This window comes from Polistes canadensis, unplaced genomic scaffold (assembly GCF_001313835.1).
Source record: "Polistes canadensis isolate GaletaPanama2010 unplaced genomic scaffold, ASM131383v1 scaffold_103, whole genome shotgun sequence".
Classification (NCBI taxonomy): domain Eukaryota; kingdom Metazoa; phylum Arthropoda; class Insecta; order Hymenoptera; family Vespidae; genus Polistes; species Polistes canadensis.
In genome coordinates this window covers 25,503-47,314 of record NW_014569650.1, presented here as the reverse complement: position 1 = coordinate 47,314, position 21,812 = coordinate 25,503, and the positions used below count along the sequence as shown (strand labels likewise).

General features: G+C 29.8%; 3 protein-coding genes across 5 annotated transcripts; 1 reads left to right on the top strand and 2 right to left on the bottom strand.

Moving 5' to 3' along the window:
• Window positions 1-4,610: 4,610 nt before the first annotated feature.
• On the top strand, window positions 4,611-12,674 carry LOC106787529 (arf-GAP with Rho-GAP domain, ANK repeat and PH domain-containing protein 1). Of its 3 annotated transcripts, none has more exons than XM_014749952.1 (13): window positions 4,611-5,552; window positions 6,402-7,631; window positions 7,837-8,455; window positions 8,533-9,130; window positions 9,233-9,422; window positions 9,582-9,705; window positions 10,116-10,355; window positions 10,433-10,645; window positions 10,728-11,149; window positions 11,240-11,479; window positions 11,695-11,897; window positions 11,969-12,010; window positions 12,096-12,674. In XM_014749952.1, the coding sequence occupies exons 2-13, from the start codon at window positions 6,873-6,875 to the stop codon at window positions 12,232-12,234; spliced, it is 3,789 nt and encodes a 1,262-aa protein (XP_014605438.1). In that variant the 5' UTR covers window positions 4,611-5,552; window positions 6,402-6,872; the 3' UTR covers window positions 12,235-12,674. The 3 variants fall into 3 exon arrangements, with proteins under 3 accessions (XP_014605438.1, XP_014605440.1, XP_014605439.1); XM_014749954.1 differs by having other exon boundaries at window positions 4,611-6,212; XM_014749953.1 differs by having other exon boundaries at window positions 4,611-6,315.
• Window positions 12,675-13,664: 990 nt separating this feature from the next.
• Window positions 13,665-20,606, bottom strand: LOC106787515 (mediator of RNA polymerase II transcription subunit 23). Its single transcript, XM_014749925.1, has 22 exons — window positions 20,528-20,606; window positions 19,818-20,447; window positions 19,471-19,715; window positions 19,259-19,391; window positions 19,008-19,190; window positions 18,656-18,943; window positions 18,365-18,577; window positions 18,209-18,295; window positions 17,944-18,146; window positions 17,718-17,868; window positions 17,394-17,652; window positions 17,143-17,317; window positions 16,906-17,069; window positions 16,654-16,823; window positions 16,432-16,586; window positions 16,181-16,361; window positions 15,738-16,122; window positions 15,419-15,658; window positions 15,183-15,342; window positions 14,813-15,100; window positions 14,529-14,735; window positions 13,665-14,436 (listed from the first exon to the last, which is right to left on the bottom strand). The coding sequence occupies exons 2-22, from the start codon at window positions 19,860-19,862 to the stop codon at window positions 14,298-14,300; spliced, it is 4,071 nt and encodes a 1,356-aa protein (XP_014605411.1). The 5' UTR covers window positions 19,863-20,447; window positions 20,528-20,606; the 3' UTR covers window positions 13,665-14,297.
• Window positions 20,542-21,399, bottom strand: LOC106787498. The gene is made up of 4 exons (XM_014749880.1): window positions 21,090-21,399; window positions 20,885-21,006; window positions 20,676-20,801; window positions 20,542-20,604 (listed from the first exon to the last, which is right to left on the bottom strand). Exons 1-4 carry the CDS (start codon window positions 21,214-21,216, stop codon window positions 20,542-20,544), a joined length of 438 nt encoding a protein of 145 aa, XP_014605366.1. The 5' UTR covers window positions 21,217-21,399.
• Between the last annotated feature and the right edge of the window lie 413 nt (window positions 21,400-21,812).

Sequence of the window (21,812 nt, the reverse complement as noted above, 5' to 3'; positions counted from 1 at the left end):
TCGATTAAGATTTTCGAGAGAGACAAACGAAGTGAAAATGGTAAAAAAAAAAGAAAAATAATACTATTGAAAGAAGCGTTCGGGGGAAATAAAAAATAACGAAAGCCAATATTTATAAATGTGTGTCAATTTTGAATCTATCGTACTACGTTCTAGTCGATAATTAATTAATTAATTAATTAAATAAACAAACAAACAAACAAACATACATACAAACAAACATCGAAAAAAAGCAAGAAAGGTATGAGAAAAAATCAAGAAAAAAAAAAAGAAATGCAAACACGTTTTGCAGAAAATGGTGGATATAGTAAAGATTTTTGAGAGATTATGATGCACATTAATTCCTGCGCTATTTACGAGCTCTCGGTAACTACTATATTCTCAATTATGCGATATTCACACATACATACATACACATACACATATACGAAGACACATACAAATATAATAATATTAATAATAATAATAATAATAATAATAATAATTATTATTATTATAATAATATACTTTCTTGCTTTTGATATATATTGTATTTAAATGATATTTTATATTTGTAAACGGTGTTTATTGCAAACGGTGAAGCGATGAATTCTCAACGACATCTTTTTATATATATCTCAATCTCACACATGATTTTACATTATATATATATATATATATATATATAAATATATATATACATATATATATACATATTTATATATATATGCACCGCCTGCCTATAAAATGGCCCCTGATTATATTATAATTGTTGCATAGTATTTAAACGTAGTTCGAGAGATGAATTTATGTTATTTTTTCTTAGGACATCTGAACGTTATTTAAAATATTTATATTTATATATATATATACATATATATCAGTCATTTTAACTCGAAATATTTTTCAATGAGTATTCAAGGAAGAAAATGGTTTTGCGATCGTTTTCATGTTATTTGCTAATTTTTAATTATTTCACATAATTATAATAGTATAAAATAATAATAGCAAGTAACTTAGCTCGAAGCATCTCTTTGTTGAAATATTCCATTTTTATATATATATGTATATATACGAACTAATAATTATATAAAAGTGATTTAAATCATATGTATTTTTCGTTTAGAAATCATTTCAGGAATTTAGGTTTGAATTATTAAAATAGTTATTCTTCTATCTAACGACAAACACAGATAACGACGTATGTGTAATTTATTTTTTATGTAAATTAAAAAAATAGAACGCGTACAGCAAAAAATAATACCTAAAATGATTTAAAACACTTTATATAATTATCGGCACGTATGTAATCAGCATACGGTGATTAAAAATGGAAAGAGGGAAAGGAAAAAGAACAGAATGATAAGAGAAAAAAAAAAAAAGAAGAAAAGTAAACCTCCCCAAAAGAAAAAGAAAGGATTAACAAATAAATAATTAAATATAATAAAAATTAGCTTGTATATCGTCCGAGCAAGTCTCAGGTGTATGCGAAATTTATTCTAGTTATCGTAAACACGCAAGGCTCTTTATTATCATAAATGTCTTACCATCAATTGAAACGAAATATAATGTGTGCCAAAGAAGAAAGATCGAAACGACGAAGAATAAAAGAAAAATGAGATTAATGTTGTAAAAAAAAAAAAAAAAGAACGGAGAAGAAAAACGAAAGAAAAAAAATAATAATAAAAAAAAGAACAAAAAAAGAAAGACAGACGAGAAGAAGAAATAAGAAAAATATGCCGTGCTAGTCGAAATGCGAATAATTTCTTCCATTTTCAAACTTTTCGTCGAATTGTTTCGACTCCGAGAGGGATAATAAAGAAAAGAAAAGTTTGATGATAGAATAAAAATACAATTAAAAAAAAAAAAACAAAAAAAAAAGAAAACAAGACACGTATTTCGACTTTAAGCAGATAACGAAAAAACTGGTTGTTATAAAATCTTTTAATTGTTGAATTTTGCTGTAGCAGTAAGTGTCTTAACGTATATACTTTATATATATATATATACATATATATATAAAGTATGTATATATACATATACACTATATAATATATTCTATATTAATGTTTCTTAGGTTTAAATCGATACGTGTGGACAGACGAATTTGATAGTAATAATATTTCTTAAATAATATATATGTATATATACATAAATATTATATAGTTATGTGTGTGTATATATGAATATATTATTTCGTGAAATTTTACTGTCCATTTAACACTTTGGTGATCCTTCGACGAATTATTAATTAAATAAAATAAAAATAAAAATTCATAATTAAACAAATTGAACCAATGTAAACTAATCGTGCATTCGTTTGAAAGTATACTTCGAGTAGTTCGACAAAGGTATACTTAATATTTTTTGTTTTTTCTTTTTTTTAATCATCTTTAAATAAAATAATTAATTAATCGTATAAGAATTTTAGACGTACGAATTCGTTGAAGGATATCGACAGAGAGAAACGTCTTAAAAATTAATACAATCTAAATGTGATAATATATTTGCTATTAAATTAAATATAACGTATATAATAAATCTATATATATATATATATATATAATACAGTAATTATATATTAAATCTGCGCGAACCGTACAAATAAGTAAAAAAAAAGTGAAAAAAAAAACAAAAAAAGAATCCATCACGAGCGTTATCTTGTTATACATACGATGTTTTTGTTATATACAATTTATATTGTAATTAATCGATGTTTTATTTTAATCTTTTTTAAATATGTAGTGTCTCGCATATAGTTATACATATATTTAGATAATTATAAATGAAGTTTCGTCATTTATTAAGGCTCGTGTTGGACGGTCCATGGTAAATCCAATTCTAAAATTGCGGTTTGCTCTTGCCAAAAAGAATTAAAAAAAAAAAAAATAATAATAATATTGAAGGACTTATGCGCTCTTCGAATGTATTAATATATGTATATGTGTGTATGTGGGTGTGCCTACGAAATATTTTCTTCGAATCTCTTTCTATTTCTTAATCTTTCTCTCTCTCTATCTCTCTCTTTCTCTCTCTTTCTTTCTTTATATCTTTTTCTCTTTCTCTATCTCTATCTCTATTTCTCTATTATATATTCCAGTTATAGACAATTGACAAATTGAAGTAAAAAGAAAATAAAAATGAAAAAAAAAAAGCAATTATAGAACAAACTAACGTTCGTTCTTGTCCGGTGAAATAAAATTTTATAAATGTATCGATAGTAATTAGAAATATAATTTGTTGATCGAATGTTTATCTACAATTTATCCGATCATTTTGTAATATTAATTAATCGATCTTTTATTCTCTTGAATTATTTCATATTACAATACATTACGATGCTAAAAGAAAAATGTTCAAAGTAAAATAATTAAATTGAAATCTTAAATAATTGCCTTTCTTCACCGGTCGAGAATCACGCACACACACACATACGAGTTGTTTAAACAATCGTCTCTGTGTTCCAGTTATACTTATAACATATATTTAAACTCACTCGTTCCTCTCTTTCCGATAAAATGACTGGAATTGTGGTACAGAATCGGGCGTACAAAATTTATGCGTTAAATTAGCGGTCGTAAATGATCTGGAGGAAGTATACGAAAAAGAAATGCTGAAAAAAAAGAAGAAGAAAAACCTATTATTATAGTATTTTTTTATCAAATGTTGCGAGAGCTCTGTAATATTGTAAAATTAGACTTTTTAGGTTTATCAAATATCTGACTTGTCTAATGAAGTAATTATCTAGAAAGAGGATTTTTAGATAGAGATCATATACGGCTGTTATTAACTGTTGTGCAGTGTACAGAATTGCCAAATAGTAAAATTTCAATTAGTGAATAAATAAATTAATTAAAAAAGAAGAGAAAAAAAAAAAAGAAAAGAAGAAACGAAGGAAAGAAAATAAAACTCGTCCTTAGCACACCGTCCTCTGATCAGAAAACATTTTTACGATAAATAAGATCAGCAAGTTTAATCGTAACTATTGAAATTGTCGCATGGTTTATATCTGTACATCTGTACGTGTATGTATACGGATTTTGATGTAATTGTATGCGCGAATTTGTACCACGATTAAAGTTACCTACGTAATGATCATTTTGTGAAAATAAATAAATAAATAAATCAATTTGTCGTCACCATTGTGATCTAAAAAGGTAGTTAAAATTTCCATTGAAGTTGAATTCCAATGTGGAATGCAAGAAACATTTGTTTTTGTTAATATGTATAATCGACATATCCATTAGATTGAATACGATTAATTTAAATGAATTATTTTATATGATTACAAATGAATTAACGCATCTACATGGAAAACTCTTCTTTGGGAAAGGTGTTACCTGTTTATATAACGAAAGTCACTATTTGGCTATGGTACCACATAAATCTTAATAAAGATTTCATTAAAATACTTTAACGAGCTACTCAATATATCACCTATTAAATTTATATTTACAAATCGGTAGAAGGATGACAAGATAGATGACATCGTTAATTAACTTCATCCAAAACGTAATAACTGTTAAAAGATAACACACACACATATATATATATATGTATATGATTTTTTTTTCCTCTCTCCTTAAAAAATATAAATGATAAAAATTATAACTAGTATCATATATAATACAATCACATTACTAACACCGATAATAATTATCGGCATGCAACAGTTTAGTCAGCAATTGAATGAATCATTCGCATTCATGATGCTCATCCCATATTATACATCATATCCAAAGAGATATAGTTTCTTTTTAACAATTACATAACAGGTAAAACTATTATACCGACGATTAACAATGCATATTCACAGATATTAGTATAAAAATGAACGAAATAAAAAACATAAGAATTAGTACGTTCACGTGTTAATTGTTTAATATCACTACAAGTTCATCCTAATTTTTGGAGGAAAAAAAAACTAATAAAGAACATGAGACATAGTGTGTAGTTTAGCAAGTATAGTTCGACATCGCCCAGACACGAGAATACTGTGCTGAACGTTTGGTGGGAGAGACAGATTAGAAAAGGATCGTATACGAGACAGATAAGAGAGAAAGAGAAAGAAAGAGAGATGGATGTTAGAAGAGCAGAGAGGGAGAAATATAATGGGCTTCGTGCGTCTCCGACGAAGGGTAGACTTTCAGTATTGCATTCGATCTTGGTCGAATCGGTTGTGCTACTTATTTTTACAGTTATTGTTGTTGTTCTTATCCGAGGTTTCTTTTTTTTCCTTTTATGCTTCCTTTTTTTCGTAGCAACGTTAACTCTTTTATCGCGTGTAACTAAGGAAACCAAAGTGTGATAAGGAATGGTGTAGTTTTTTTTAATTAGTTACATCCAATATCTAAAAAAGAAAAAGGAATACTATCTGATCATGCACACGTCACATAGATCAGAACACCGAGTATATGTCTCTTGATATCAAATTGAACTATTTGACCGTATCTCTCTTTCTTCTTTCGATGCAAGGAACGAAGTGAGAAGGATCGGTGAAGAGGAGGCAACCAACGGTCAAGGGGAAAAGAGAGAAAAGGAGTTGTGACAGAGCCAACACAAGCATCCATTAGGTGTGTGTGTGTATGGGTCTCTGACCCACGATGACGATATATACCTGCTGACTGAGAGAATAATGCTTAACTTTCACTATGTCTCTTCTGACTGGACACATTTTTGTTCCTCTTTTTCTTCTTTTTTTTTTTCCCCTGTTTACTGCCACGTTATATTTTCGAACGAACGTTTTAATCAATTTTCCATTATTCGAAGAATAATTTCCTCCTCCGTTCTATTATCTTTCGTCCGAGTTTCTTTGTTCTCTCATTTCGCATCAGCTGTGTGTGAATCAGTGGCTGTTATATAGTATAATTTCAAAGTTTAAAAGGACACTCATCTATGACGTTCAATCTTTTATTAGAATTTTATTGAAAGTTCCCGATTAACATAGCATAAATTGTCGGATTTTATATTCGTGATTGGTTAGACGTGTACGTGATTATTTTATTTTGCTAGATCTTCTTTTTATAGTTACATTTACAAGGACGATCACGTCTAAATATATATAAATATTTTGGCTGTTTGACCATAAATCGCCATATTGTTCCTTTACATTCATTCGAGGAACGTAGTAGTATGAATAATGTTATTCGTTTTGAACGCGTGTCCTTCGAATGCGTTGTAATGCATTTCAAGTTGCATCGAGTATCGAGTATGGATCAATGATCGACGTTTCGGTAAATATTTGTGGAACGTGTATCAACAGCTGTACCAAGATAACGCTCGAGAATTACTAGAAATGCAATCGTTAAAACCTTTTTATTATTAATTCGAAAAATCGTAAATAATTTTTGTTAAAAGTATATATATGAAATATAATATGTCTATGTTCGTGTATATATTTTTCATTATTTTCTTAATTACAGAATTTCTTGACGAGTCTTCGGAATATGATTCACGGTAACCACAATAACAGAAGAGAATCCTAATATTATAATTATTTTTCTTTAATACGCAATGAAACGTCGACCGATAGTCGAAAGATACAACTTAAAACCGAGGTAGAGAATATATAAATACACAGTGTTCTATCCTCGGATTCGATAAGCATGTTTTAAACAGGAAATGTTGCCTATCGGATTGCAAAAGAGTGACTCACGTTTCACGTACCACAGAATACAACAGTTACTCCAATTTATTACTTTCTATCTCCTCATCTCTGCGATCAGATCGAAACTATTCTTCGCATAAATTAAGCTCATAACTCTTTATTAGGGAAAATTAGGGCTTTTATTAGGGGAAATCAATACCACATGGTAATAATAATAATAAGGAGAAGAAGAAGCGCTGGTGTATCTTGAGATATTAAACTATGAATTGATTTTGTTGCTATACGGATGAATGATAAAAGAGAAAAAGAGATGGAGGCTAAACCGATACCAAAACCAAGGTCAATAATGGCCGAACATCCTGTACCGGCACCTAGAAAAATAGCACCACCTGTTTTACCATTACCATCGCCGCCAACGCCAACGCGTAGCAAAAGTCCTAGCGAATCGAGTCAATCGGAAAAAAGCGGTGACGAGAATAAATCGACGACCAGTACGGAAACACGGAATTCAAGCGAATTTTTTCGTCAATTGAGTACGAGTTCTCGCCAATTGAAAGATGAAATCTCAGAGAAGATGTCATTAAAGGGACGTGCCGTTATTTCTAGTACCAAGAACGCTAGTATACGTCTTGAGAAATCGGTGAAAAATCTTTTAACGCGAAGATTAACTTCCCTTAATCAGGATGATCTTCTACATGACACTAATGCCAATTCGAAAAAGATTGCTGACCCTGTCGAAGATGACAGATGCGTCTCAATGCCTACCGATGATATCTTTAGCAGTATTACATTTCACAGTCCGTTTAGTGGTAATCTGCGTAGTATCAGAAACGAGGAAGATCTTTCCGGGCTACGACATAGTCCACCACCACCAGTATATCCGCCACCCCCGCTTCCTACTGAATCTATCTACGACGAATTAAATTCATTTACATCGACTAGCAGCAGTGGTCGTTATGATACTCTCAGTTCAACAATCTCGGAAAAAGTTGAACGAGATTTTCCCGAGTCTACTTTCAACACCTTTAATTTTGTTCAACGCCAGGTACATACATTTTTCTACAATTTCTTTTTCCTCTCCTTCTTTCTATCTATTTTCGGATAACCCCGGTATTCCGGGTATCCGGTTTTATCTCGAAACGTAGAAAATGACTGAAGTTCTTATCGGGTCCCTGATACCCAGCTATCCAACGAGAAAATAGTTAAAGTTCTAATTTTCTTTTTCAATGATTTATTTGTTTGGACATTAGGCCAGCGATTCGGATCAAAGTTTAAATTTGTCCGACGTAAACGTTAGTCTTACGAGTGATAAGTCAGACATCGAAAGGAGATTATCGAGATCAGATTCTTGGACATTTTATGACACCACTCCTGCTATTAAATCTGAGACTATTAATGAACTGGATAGGATATCCAGTACTGAGGAAGAAACTTTGGAACAGGCAGTGAACATTGATAGAACATTTACATCATCTAACACCAGTCTCATTTCATTACAAAATTCTATTTATGAAAATTGCATATCACCAAAGAGTAAAGATGATCAAATGTTGCAACCAATGTTCTCGGACGTAAGACAAAAAAGTAGTAATAAATCTTTACTCTTCGAATTCGATCCATTTGCTAAGACATCCGAAGAAAACGTTTATAATAATTTTGAAAACAACGATTTGATGTTATTGGAAGCACTTTTAGCAACTAACGATTCTTCCAGTAATGCTGGAAGTACTTTAGACTTGCACGAAGATAACGAAGACGAGGAACCTACGGAATTGGAAGAAAAAAAATTGCAAGACTCTATGACACCACCTGAACCACCTAAAAGATTCGATTCTCTTCCGAAAAACGAATACGACGAGGTTGAAATAGGTAAATATCATTGCAAATCTTTGAACAATATCTTATTTAATTATTTCCTCATCGTTATATTATTTATTTATCAACAGGTAAAAATCCAGCACTGTTACCAAAACTTACTCAAATGACAAGAAGAAAACAGCCAGCTGTACCACCTAGAAAATCATCGACAAAAATTCCTATCGATCCTTCAACAACGAGTGCTCAATCTAAAACAACAGAATCTACGATGGCTACAGGGAAACTCGTCGATGAGACCACATCTAATTCTTTTCCCATAGTTAAAACAACAACCGATGATACCAAGAAAATCAGTGTTATTCAAAAACTGAAAAAGTTGAGTCAAGATTCAACGGCTCATGTGATCAAACCTAACGTGATGAATTTTGTTAGAAGTAGTAGTAAATTGTTATCTAGAAATCGTGATCAGGATAGTTCTAGTGATCATAGTTTAAGACAAATGAAAATGGATAGACCTAAGTATAAACTTTCTCAATGTGCTTCCACTCATAGAGGGATTGTTTATAAAACTGGAGTTGGTATAGAAAGAGCGAAAGATTTAGTTCAAAGAGCTGCTGTTTTAACCGATCAAAAGTTATTTTTTTATACTGATAAGAGTATGTCTACGCTGAAAGAAACTATTCATCTTGAAACTATTTATAGTATTCATCTTTTGCAAGATGTTAAGTAAGTTTCTTTTATTTTTATTTGATTAATAAGTAATAAACACTTATATGTTTTCTGAGAATTCAGGTTTCATTAAAAATTAATATTTCTCCATAATGACAGAATAGTCGATGGTGAAACAGTACACTGTATAGCGATCAGTGGTGAAACTAGGCCCAATATATATATCTTCTATGCAAAAGGTATATCAGAGAGAAGAATCTGGGCTCAAAAAATCTTAGAAGCAATGACAACGGTTTTCCCTATTAAATACACAGCCGATCTTACAAGAGCCGGTTGGGTTTACTTAAAGGTATGAAAACATTTAAAGATAATGTTAAAAAAAGACATTATTTATCAGTACGATAGTAATATTATCGTTTTCTTAGCATACAAGGAATCTAATAAAAGGTATGCAATTATTATTTACGAGAAAGAAATTTCTTTCTTAAAGATATATTTTTGATTGCAGGAAGGAATAACTGGTACATGGTTCCCTGCTTGGGTTCTTCTCCAAAAAAGGACGTTGGTTTATACGAAATCTTTGGAGCCTATAGTTTTGGAATATTTAGATTTACGAAAAGCACGTTGTATTGGTAATTATAAAATAATATAATCTATATGTATTTGATAGAAATATTCCATGTAAAAATGTGATATTATTTTGACCTTATTAACACATTGACAGCCGGTCCCGCGAAAACGCGGGTTTCCGAGTCTTGCGCTTGAGTCTCGGCCGCGGGATAAAGCGGGTTTTTGCTCGATGTGTGGATCTTTTTTTGCTGGTATGAGTATCTTACACATCGATTTGTATTTACTTGCTATGGTTACGCCGATGTTTTAAATATTTTTTTGGGGATTTTCAATGATCGGCGTTGGGGCGTTAAGTGGCCGCTCACTGTCTCGTGAACCTATGTAGCATTACTGTTACAATCCGTCTCGTTTCCTGTTATGACACATTATTCCCTTTTACATATGATTGATGTATATTAAATATTTTGTTTAGTGCTGCGTGAACAGGAAGGACCGAATCTAGATAATAGGTGTGTTCCTGTTGTGGTTGTTGACGCTGGTGGTTCCGGTGCTTTGCATATAGCGGCACCCGGTACAAAAGAAGCTCCAGCATGGAGACATGCCTTGTATCAAGCTGCTACTGACTGTGGTCCAGCATTACACCAACAACAAATTACACAAGACAATGTTCCTGTTATTCTCGACAAATGCATCAACTTTATTTCCACGCATGGTTAATAAATCTTTTTTTCGGCGAATCTAAATTCATTATTATTGCAATTAAAGTCTAATTGATTTTTAAAATAACAGGAATAATGTCAGAAGGAATTTATCGTCGCAGTGGATCTAGCAGCGCCGTGATCAGATTACTGGAAGCTTTTAGAAAAGATGCCTGGGCTATACAAATTACTCGAGGATCTTACAGCGAACACGATGTTGCTACGGTTCTTCGAAGATTCCTTCGAGACTTACCGGAATCCTTATTTCCTGCTAGTATACACGATTCCCTTTGTCAAAGCTCAGGTAAAAAATACCCATTGTACTCTTGGCATAAGTACATCAAAATCTTTGAAATTTTATACCTGAGTTTAACTTCCTCTTTCAGAGCTTACCAACGAAGATGAAAGAATAAAAGCCTATAGGAATTTATTGACAAAGTTAGATTCGATAACTTCAGCAACGATACGTCGAATTCTCGCTCATCTTCATTATCTTAGTCAACAAAGTTCTCGAAACTTAATGACTGTTGAGAATCTCTCGGCCATTTGGGGGCCTACTTTAATGCACACCGGAGAAAATAGCGCCGAAGATTGGAACAGAGAAGAGACTAAAGTAATCAGCGATTTGATACATTTATTTCCAAAATTATATCAATTGTCGCATGCCGATTTGGCCAAGGAAGCTAAAATCTTAGAAGTACTTGAGAAACATCACGTTTCAAACAATGGACTTCGTGGTGCACCGTCGGGCGATTTAAAAATTTGGATATACCTCATTTCTAGGGAAGGAGAATGCGTTAACGTTACCGTAAATATTTGTTAATTTATATTCTCAACTTTTATTTATTAATATCATAATTATTATACTCTTGAAAATAATTGTTTTTTTTTTTGGTAGATCGGAGCACAAAAAACGGCTTTCGATATCTGCCGAGAATTATCGGAGAAAGCTAATCTACCTGCTCATGAATTATGTTTAGAAGAATATGCACTTTCGGGTGCTTTGAAAAGACCACTGCATCATAATGAACGGGTTTTAGAAACAGTTGCGAGATGGGGCTATTGGGATCCAGACGATAGGAAAGATAATATCTTAATTTTAAAGAAGGATAGACTATACAAGGATATTGTTCCTTTGGTAATATTTTTCTATTAATAATAATTAATAGAAGCACATATGCAAACAAGAATTTAAGGTTGCTGGTATTTCTTTCCCACATCACTTGCACAGTGTATATAGATCAATTAGCATGAGTCAGAATATTAAAAAAAGTGATTTTACATGACAAAACAGGATGTAACCATTACACTTGCAATTAGCTGTTTGTTAAAATATTCTTTTGCTTATTCAAGGTCAAGCCACCCATGACAATATCAGGTGAACTGAGATTTGCGGATGTTAAATCAAAAAATTTTAAAACTTATCTATTTGAATTTAGTCAGGCAAAGTTGTATTGTTACAAAGATAAAGTTTGTTCGACTAAATTACACGAATGGAAAATTGAAGATGTTATTTGGTATTTGGGCCATGAACCCAAACGTAATCCACAAATGGGGTAAATATATTAATGTAAATAACATTTTAATTATCTTATCGTATTAATACTCTTCTTTTCTTTTTTTATAGCTGGACTATCACATTTATATTAAGAAATAAAAAACCAACAAGGTATAGTAACCATTAGAAATCAATATTTTTGGGCTCGACCCGTAAGTTAAGTCTTATTTATAATTTATTAAAATATTGTTTGTAGATGCAAGGAAAATCCTTTTTTCGGTAACATTTTAGCTGGTACGTCTAAAGACGAACAATATAAATGGTTGGCTGCTATGCTTTTTGGAGAATTCCAAATGAATCTTTGCCCATCTGCTATAAATTTAATGGACATATAATACGGACAACTAATACAGATGTTTAGATGTTTTTAGATTACAGGGTGTATACAGAAATAATCAATCTACTGCCATTTCAAATGTTTTTAAATGAGAGCTTAGACTTTTACAATAACATTATATTATAAATGTAACCCGCGTGTTACATGAGAATTTATATTGAGATATATTGCATTATTTTTTCATATTACAAAAGAAAAATAGACACACACAGTATTTACTAATTAGGCATTCCTTAGACATTTTTAAGGGTTTTTTCAATTTATTAAACATGTACAAATACATAATGTACTTTTACGCGTAACAAGCGAATATAATAGAGTTGTATATATATATATTGTTATATATCAAAAAAATAATGCAATTGTCACTGGAATTCTTTTGTTACTTATTTACGATACAAATTAACAAATAAATTATTTCTATATTTTTCCTCTAAATTTCTACTAATTTCAAGCACGATCGATAAAATTATTCCCTGCATTATGAATTTGATACTTAGTTTTAAGTATTAGCACTTCGCACAATCGCGATTTTCTCAATTAGAATTATAACGAATGAATGAAATGAAAATATTGCAAGAAAAACATTTATTGCATTATTTATTTCAATTCTACCTTATTTTTTGACATTAAAAGTGCGACGTGTTATTGGGTCATCGATAATTATCTGCTTGGACATTCGTTTAATTGTGCTCGTGTATATATCAATGAACTATAAGTTCATTGATGGTCCACGAGCTTCAATAACTAACGGAAAATGTAAATTAATTTTTTAATAATCAAGAATTAGAAATATCGAACAAGATATGAATTAATTTACAAAAAAAAGTACGAGAGATCTTATCTTGCTCGAACGTAGAAATTGTCCAATGCAGTTTTCAGGGATGAAGAAAGAAGAGGCTAAATGCCGAAGAGGCCCCCACAAATTTGTGGTATCAAATGGGCAACTACACAGACTATTGAGTTATTTTCAAAGGTTCAACAGCAAGTTAAAACTTTTCGAGAATAGTTCTCTAGTCATATTTTATATTTTATTATATTACTTACTTGCTCATCATTAATTTGTAGTTGTAATTAGAGATGATGGATTATTCCATCTCCTTGGCACGCCAAATCTGTGTTTAAATCGTCCAGAAGGTGCAGAAGTTTTTAGATAGTTAAAGTCAAAAATATTAAAATTCTCCTATTATTAAATTTATAAATTTGAATAACGTTCAGTCAATATTACAGTCATTTCTTTTTTCTTGTTCGTCTTTAAGATTTTTTTACTCTCATCGTATTTTATTAAATTTGCAATTTTTCTTTTATATGTGTAACGTATAGTTTAAAAGTATTTTATAATAATTATTAGATATTTTTTTCAATAACTTAATATTTCCACTTTTCCTTTTTTTTATATATATTTTATGTAAATGTAAAATCACGCGTTTAAATTTAATTTTATTTTATAAACGGTAAATAGAGATTGGGTAAAAATAAATAGGGAATTTAAATGAAAAGTGCACCTGTGAATTGGACCACTTATATATTAGGCTATCGTATCACTTGATTGTATGATTAATATAGTTTTCTTCTTGTTACAAGTGATCATTGTTGGATTAAACAACAAATCTTTTTAATTTTCTTCAACTTGTGCAGCTTAAGTGGCTGCCTTTTAAAATATATTTATAAATGCATTTCTGAAGGCACACACACATGTTTATACATTAAAAATTAAATATAATTTCATTTTACATCAGAGAATACTGTATTCTTTGATAGTATTACACCGTCATCGCGTTAAGTACATACTATCGCCCATTGGTGGTCCCGGTAGTAACTAAAATGAATTTGGTTTGATAAAAATGAGAACGTGAGCTTCTACGTACTTCTGTATTCTTTGGTACTACCAAAGTTGCTGCGTGCCCATTTATCATCTGTTTTATGATATTCCACTCGTTTTGTGGAGTTTGTAGTATACATTGCATATATATACATGCGTAATAAGAATAAAAATGTCCAAAAGTATGACAATAATTGAAAATATATTTAATAGTATCAAATATATTTATAGAATTAATCCTATGTAGAGTGAATTTCTTCTATATTTAAATGAGTGATAAATCTCAATCTCATTTGTAAAGCAGGTCTTAATCTACGAATGATACATTCTACTTCATTTTTCATCATGTCTCCAACGAACATATATTTTATGTGATATCTGTTATATTTACTGTTAAGGATATTCCTGCTAATATAATAATTTGTGTGTGTGTGGAAAAGATATTCATTATAGTAATTTTAAAAGGATACAACAAGTCACAAACTGGATCCATATATTTTAAATGAGCTTGAGTACGATCCACTTGTTCCAGCATTTCATATAAATTAACTGCAAGATCTACTACACAGCGTGGTCTTTCAGCATTAAATCTTGCCAAAGTAGGTCCAATTAAATGACAAGCATATATCAATTGTTCCTCGCTATTTACCACAGGCTGAAGCTTTTCTTTAATAAATCTAATAAATAAGAACAATTTTATCAATGCTAAATCAGAGTTCTTTTTATATAATTTTGTTATAATTTGTTGACTTACTGAGGCATCGTAGTTATTTGGCCTGCTCCAGCGTGATGCCAAATTGAATGTGCCAATGCGAGCATATAACTGTACTTATTTTCAAGTAAACTATTATGCGTAATATTGAAATTAAACATCTGAAATGGTGTTAAATTATTATACTGCCAATTTGCTAAGCCTGGACTACTTATAATTTCTACAAGTCTGTCATGTAACGTCGACCAATAGCACTCTGGTAAAGCAGCTAAAAGCAGTCCAACGCAATTTATCCATAAGTGTATTTCATTGGATGGTACTACAGTATACCTATAATAAATTAAAAAATAATAAATATGAAATGTGTGGTGTGTGAGATCATTAAAAAGAATTAATAAAAGTTGTATTGTACCCTTTAGCGACAACATCGAGTAATGAATTAGCAACTAAATTTGGAGCTACAGGAACAGCCATTAATTCAACACATGTAACATACAACGCATGTGCTGCTGGATTAGGAAACTCGTTAAACCTCCAATCAGTAGCTGGAAAATGGGCTGTACCTGACATTGCTATAAAACAAATATTATTAAAAATTAAAACTGATTTCTTTAAATGTTTATAAGTTCATACCAATATATTACTTACTTTCTACAATTCTTTGTACAAGTCGAATATAATAATCCAATTCAGGTACCCAAGTAATAGCATCATCAGCAGATCGTGCCATATACATTTGATAAGCTTCAGAAAGTGCCCATCCTGGTGCTCTAATTTCTCTTAACGATCCAAGAACAGCAGATACTAAACGTCTTTTTAAAGGTGGTCGATCTCTTAATTTGCGTTCATAATAATGTAATGTATTATAAAGATATGTTACAGGTCGATCTATAAAAATAATAATTGACATGAACTTTGTTATATATGTTTGTAATATATAGATTTGTAAATTAATAAATATACGAACCATGAAATTTATATAAACAACCTAAATGTTCTAATAATATTTCCAGACTTTTTGTAACAGGCGGTATCTCCAAATATCTGTGTACAACTATATCGAACACAGGTAAAAATCTTAAACACACATTTCCAAAATATACAGGTAAACTTTGATATTGACTGGGACCACCACTAGCTTGTTCCATAATACCTTCTGGAGCAAATTTTTCTGGAAATTTTCTATGAAATGCAAGATGCTTTTCATGCCAATTTGATTGTTTCCAATGTTCAGGTGAATTTTCTTTCACGAATTCTTGAACTCTATTCCTAAATTCAGCAGCTTTAAGTAATAATAATTGAATAATAAAAAAGCATACTTGTGCTTCGCTTCCTTCTTGAGTTCGTAATGCCTAAAATATAACAAATATTTATCCTTCATGTTTCATTTTTTTGTATGTTCATACTTACTAAACAAAGAACTAATCTGTCGATTGTTACTATATTGTATTTCCATATCATATCGTTGATTGTATCCACACATTTATTAACATGCTGTCCACCAACGCTATTGGCAAATTCAAATACTAAATAATCACAAAACTTTCTAAGATGAGCTGATAATGCTCTGGCTCCTATTCTTTCTAATATCCTGTAAATAATATTATTTACATTAATAATCAATAAAATAATAAATAAAAATAATAAATATTGTATCATACTTATATGCAATTGGACTAATACGATCAGTCTCAAGTATCATTTTCCACAAAAGGCATAAAAATAATGGAGGTGTACCAGGTACTGAAAAATGAGCTATTATATCATTTTCATTGCTCATGGATGCCCAATTTCTATATTCTTCTTCTACAGCTTTCTAAAAATATATAAATAATAGTATTTTTTCGTACACGTATTATTAATTTTCTTATAATAATAATTACTTTTATTTGTTGTTTATTTTCTTTTGCGACGCTATTTTGTTGAAAGAATTCGCTTAATACTGGTGGAAAACATTGTAAGGTATGATTGGCCCACGAATGCGGTGTATTTTGCATAATAGTGTTTAATAATTCTTTACACCATGTACCGCTAAGATTTTCTGCTCCAGTACCTAATTGATAAAACATATATAAGAATAATAAATCATTTCTTATTTATATTTATCAAATATTATTTTGTGACGAGAGATTTACCAGTCACGTGCATAGATCTTGCTAGAGTAAGAACCAACGCCCTGTTAAGTTCTTCTGATTCTGCAGATACAAGTGTTTTAGGCTCTGATAAGAATCTAGAAAATTGTGGTTGTACTTCTGCCGAACCTAATCCAGTAATTAAACGAAGAGCTGTACTTTCAACACTAAAAAGATAAATTAAAAAATTATTTGAGGTTTCTAAAGAAATATAAAAAATCATAAATTTATGCATAATACCAAAGATGAAGTTGTGTTTGATTGGTTTGTGGGACAGCAGCAAGACTATGAAGATGCGACAAAAGTTGAACTCTATAATGTGGTTGTATGTGATGCATTCTATAACTGAACATTTCCAACAATGTATATAATGTTCCCCATGCATGAGACTTAAATACTGTTGGTAATAATTGACCTAACAAAAAATACATGTAAAATAAATTATAAGATATTCATGTTCATGATATCATAAATGTTTAACACACACTTACTTATAAAACCCTTTATACCAAGACTTTCTATTTCTGTATAAACCAATAATCTACTATAAGTTTCAACAAGAGCTGGTGCCAAGGCCATGTTGCTTTTTGATTGTGCTAATTTGATAACATGAGTAACAATACTATGAATCAAACTCATCTTAGAATGCACTGTCAGTGAATCTAATATTGACATAGAAAGTGGTGTAGTTGGACCACTTGCCAAAGCAGCATTATTTTGTAATGTTTGTAAAGGCTGTTGTTGTTGACCCTATTTAATTGAAGAAAATAATTACAAAATATGTAAAGAACAAATAGATAGAAATATATATTTACCTTTTGGTTCCCTAATATAGTATCAACTAGTGCTGCCATTGGTCTACTGAAATATTCTTGATTTGTTGAATAAGCATTGCACAATAAAGCAATGCGATAATCTAAACCCATACAAAGAGATGTATTTGGCATAACTAAATGCTGCAGAAACCTAAAATATATCAAAGTTAAAATATAATATATACATAAAATTTTTATTTAATATACTTTTTAATTATTTCCTTACTCGTGATGAATTTTCAATGTATGCGGTATAGGTCTATGAATGTTAGAATGTTCAATCTGAGCCTTTTTAAGTAAATGCATCCATATACAAATAATAGCCATTTGATGAGTGCAAAGTGCTTGAGTACAATCGGGAAGAGGCAGAGGTTCTTTCTCTGGATACAAGAGATCGTACAACTTCAATACAGGTAAAAAATTGGAAAGCTGAAAACATTCAATAATGTTTATTATGCATTAACAAATGTCTATTGTATTTTTTTACTTACTGGATTTCGTTGAATACTTCCAGAAATGAATTGTAATAAAACCCACATTAAGTGATCTCTTCCTTTTCTCAACTCTCTACCAGCCAACTAAAAAAATAAATATATATATATACATATAATATTAAATATATATGTGTTTTAAATAATTAATTATACCTTATCATGTATTGCCATAACAAGACTTGGAAAGGATGCAAATTGGAATAATACGAAATAAATTAATTGAGATGAAAGGTGTAACCACACCCAATGATTAGCAACAGTCCCATCCGTTCCTTCTGCTGGTAAAGGATCATTTTCAGATCTTTCCATAGCCAGAATAACTAATTCTACTAATTGTTCTTCCAATACTATACAACGTTGCTTATGCTATAAATAATAAATAAATATTTATTGTATGTATATTCCACATATCTTGTTTATAATTTTCTGCATATGCATACATACTTGTTTTTGAAGACCGAGCATGGAGCATACCATATCTCTACTGTAAGGTTGTTCTAAAACATATCTCAATAACTCTGTTTGAGGTTTGAGTAAATCTTGATCATATGGAAGATTTCCTTTCAATGTAAACTTTAACGTAGTAGGATCTAGTAACCAAGGATTTATTAAATGATCCGCATAACCAGTGTGTTCCACAACTGGTAACATTTTTGAATGTCCCACGATAGAAACCATTTGCGCAGTCGTTCGAAAACTTTCCACAAAATTAGATAAAAGTTTTGCCAATTTCTATAAAAAAAAATATTTATAAATTATATTGATAATATTTGAGTTCTTAATATTCTTTGTTTACCCAATGCGGCCAATTTTTATGATCAGGATAGGCCTTTTGAATTTCGTTAACAATAAAGTATCCTGGTAGCAAGCAAGCATTTCTATCAAAAATATATTCTATAACATTTTCTAAAGCCTTTAATTGTGGTTGAATGGATGCATTTAATCTTGCTGGTATCGTTTGAGCTTTTTCTATACATCCCTGTAATATAATATAAATAAATTACATATACATTTATTTACATTAATATTAAGTATAACAGTACTTACTTTCATTATTTCTCTAACACCTTTGTAATCAACTCCTCCGATAATATGTCGAATAAGAAGGAAACATTCGACCCAAAAATCTTCTAATTGGTATTGTAATTTTTCACAACTGAGAATGTATTCACATACTAATCTACAACGTGTAACATTATTAGATTTGTGTATATGTTTTAAATAAGGTAAAGAAATAAGTATTTCAATTAATAAATCACCTAGCTGGTAAAACGTTCGACAAAACTAAATTTTCAAGCATAGATAACAATAATTGTAAGCGTCTATGATTTGTCATAGAAGCTGCTATCATAAGAAATTGGCGTATTGAATTTTCTTGTTGTTCCACAGTTAAATCAGTCATCGCATTTGTTAATTCTGATTGCCATGTCGATAGTTTTTCTTTTTCATTATTAGGATTATGTACGAGTACGCAACTGAATGCTTCTTCTATGGCTTCTACTTTCTATATGTGTATCAAAGTTATTTTAGTAATAGAAATATATTTTTTTATTATGTATATGTGTTTATAGCAAAAGATTATTTAGCAAAATATAAAAATACTTACTAAAATATCGTTCACTATATTTGCAATCTGTGTATCGCTGCCCATTTTTACTAAAAATATTTTCTTTTTATATATTTAAAAAGATAAACACCAATGCTAATACTTTCAATACTTAGATCAGAAAAAATTATATAAAATTATCCTGCATTATTATATACATAATTATAAACAATATTAGAAATAATTTGTTTATTCATAAAATCATGTTCACAATTTTTTATGTTGTTTGTCTATACAAAAACTGCATTACACTACTTAAGAATAACAAATATGAGGAAAATATGTCGTCAATGTAATGTTGAATGTAGCCAATAGAGGCACTGTTGTTGAAGTCGCCATTTTTAAAAATACCAATTGTTATCAAATATTTGATGGATACAAATATTAAAAAGTTACATTATTCGAATAAAAAATATTTTTTTATAATACATATTCTCTATTCTTCATATTAGTAATATAAAACAATTTTATAACCACGAAATTACTCAGAAGAATTTTTTTTATTTCCATTCAATATATTTTCAATAGATAGGTAAATTTCATGCCATAAAAGATTAGATAATTCTTCAGGATCTTTTTCATCTTTAGAAAATTTAAAATGATGGATATAATTTACCTTGTTAGATACATCTGATTACAGTGATCAAGAAAAATCAATTTAATAATATATATAAAGTAAATAATCATTTGGCAATTAAAAAAAAGGATACATCCTTCTATGCTGTTATTGATCATACTGTAATCCCAATTTATTCCAGTAACATGTTTGTACAAGCGAAACTTTTTCCTGTAAGACATAAGGCTTACATTGAAGTTAAAATTATTAGATTTGTTAAATGATCAATTATAAATAGCTACATGCCTTCCTGTTTCTAGCAACTTCTGATCTTCCCGATTTGGTTTAGTATTTTTTATACGATTTTTCTTAACCTGTAAATTCTGAATCTCTTCTGCAAGTTTATCGTATTTTGATTTTAATTCAGCCTGAGAACAAATATATAATATACATGTATGTATATTTATACTTGAATGAAAGATATAAGAACAGAATAAATCATTAAACTCACCAAACGAAAATTATGTTTTGATAATTCTTTATTTTTTTGTTCTAAAATTTGCTGCTCATTATGAATAGATTCTTTCAATAATATTAACTCTGATTCTAATTCTTCAACTTTGTCTTTAGTTTCTGAAAAGAATAACACAATATACAAGAGTATTAGAAAAAAATAACTTTTGCAAAAAGAAAATCTTTAAACAAATAACATTAACCTTTTAAATGCTGATCTCTTTCGTATATAATTTGATTTTTTTGTTCTCGACGTTTAATAATAAATTCTTCGAGTTGGATTAGATTGACACTTGCATATTTATTTTGTACATTTAATATTTCCTCCATTATTATATATATTTGATAATTATTTTAAATTTAAAAATGATTTTTCTTTAATACAATGCTGCCAATTTTAACAGACGTATTATCAATTTTGTAAATAATCACAACGATTGGCTAAGAAAAAAATATTGTAATTGGCTGCTTTATTGTGAAGATGAATATGATTGGCTTATTACAACTACACACAATTAAAACGCTATTAATAGATATATTAATAATTTTTGTTGTGTAAAATTTGTGCAATATTGGTATTGAAAATAACTTAAGTGCATAAAGGAAAACTCGATCACATGGAAATGAAATTCCACCATGCCGAATTAATGGCCGCAAATAGATAACTAGAGACAATAGATAACACTTTCACTTTCTTCTTCAAGTTTATTTTAGATAATTGTAGTGAATAAGATTGTGATCATGTTGTGCTGAATTTGATGTAACATTTTAATTATATATATATATATGTATGTATAATTGTATTATGAAATATGTATAATTGTTAATATGAAATGCTTTTTCCGTTATTTAACACAAAAATCTGATCTTTTACTTTGATCGTATGTATTTTTTCCTTATAAGCAGTTACATTATCATAAAGATAA

Bases quoted from the DNA above. Each gene is read 5' to 3' on its own strand.
- LOC106787529 (XM_014749952.1), top strand. From the start codon at position 6,873: ATGAATGATAAAAGAGAAAAAGAGATGGAGGCTAAACCGATACCAAAA. The intron at 8,456-8,532 runs GTAAATATCATT...ATTTATCAACAG, and splicing joins ATACGACGAGGTTGAAATAG to GTAAAAATCCAGCACTGTTA. The intron at 12,011-12,095 runs GTATAGTAACCA...TATTGTTTGTAG, and splicing joins AGAAATAAAAAACCAACAAG to ATGCAAGGAAAATCCTTTTT.
- LOC106787515 (XM_014749925.1), bottom strand. From the start codon at position 19,862: ATGGGCAGCGATACACAGATTGCAAATATAGTGAACGATATTTTA. The intron at 17,070-17,142 runs GTATTATGCATA...TTATCTTTTTAG, and splicing joins CAAACACAACTTCATCTTTG to TGTTGAAAGTACAGCTCTTC. The intron at 16,123-16,180 runs GTAAGTATGAAC...GTTATATTTTAG, and splicing joins ACAGATTAGTTCTTTGTTTA to GCATTACGAACTCAAGAAGG.
- LOC106787498 (XM_014749880.1), bottom strand. From the start codon at position 21,216: ATGGAGGAAATATTAAATGTACAAAATAAATATGCAAGTGTCAATCTA. The intron at 21,007-21,089 runs GTTAATGTTATT...TATTCTTTTCAG, and splicing joins AAGAGATCAGCATTTAAAAG to AAACTAAAGACAAAGTTGAA. The intron at 20,802-20,884 runs GTGAGTTTAATG...ATTTGTTCTCAG, and splicing joins CAAAACATAATTTTCGTTTG to GCTGAATTAAAATCAAAATA.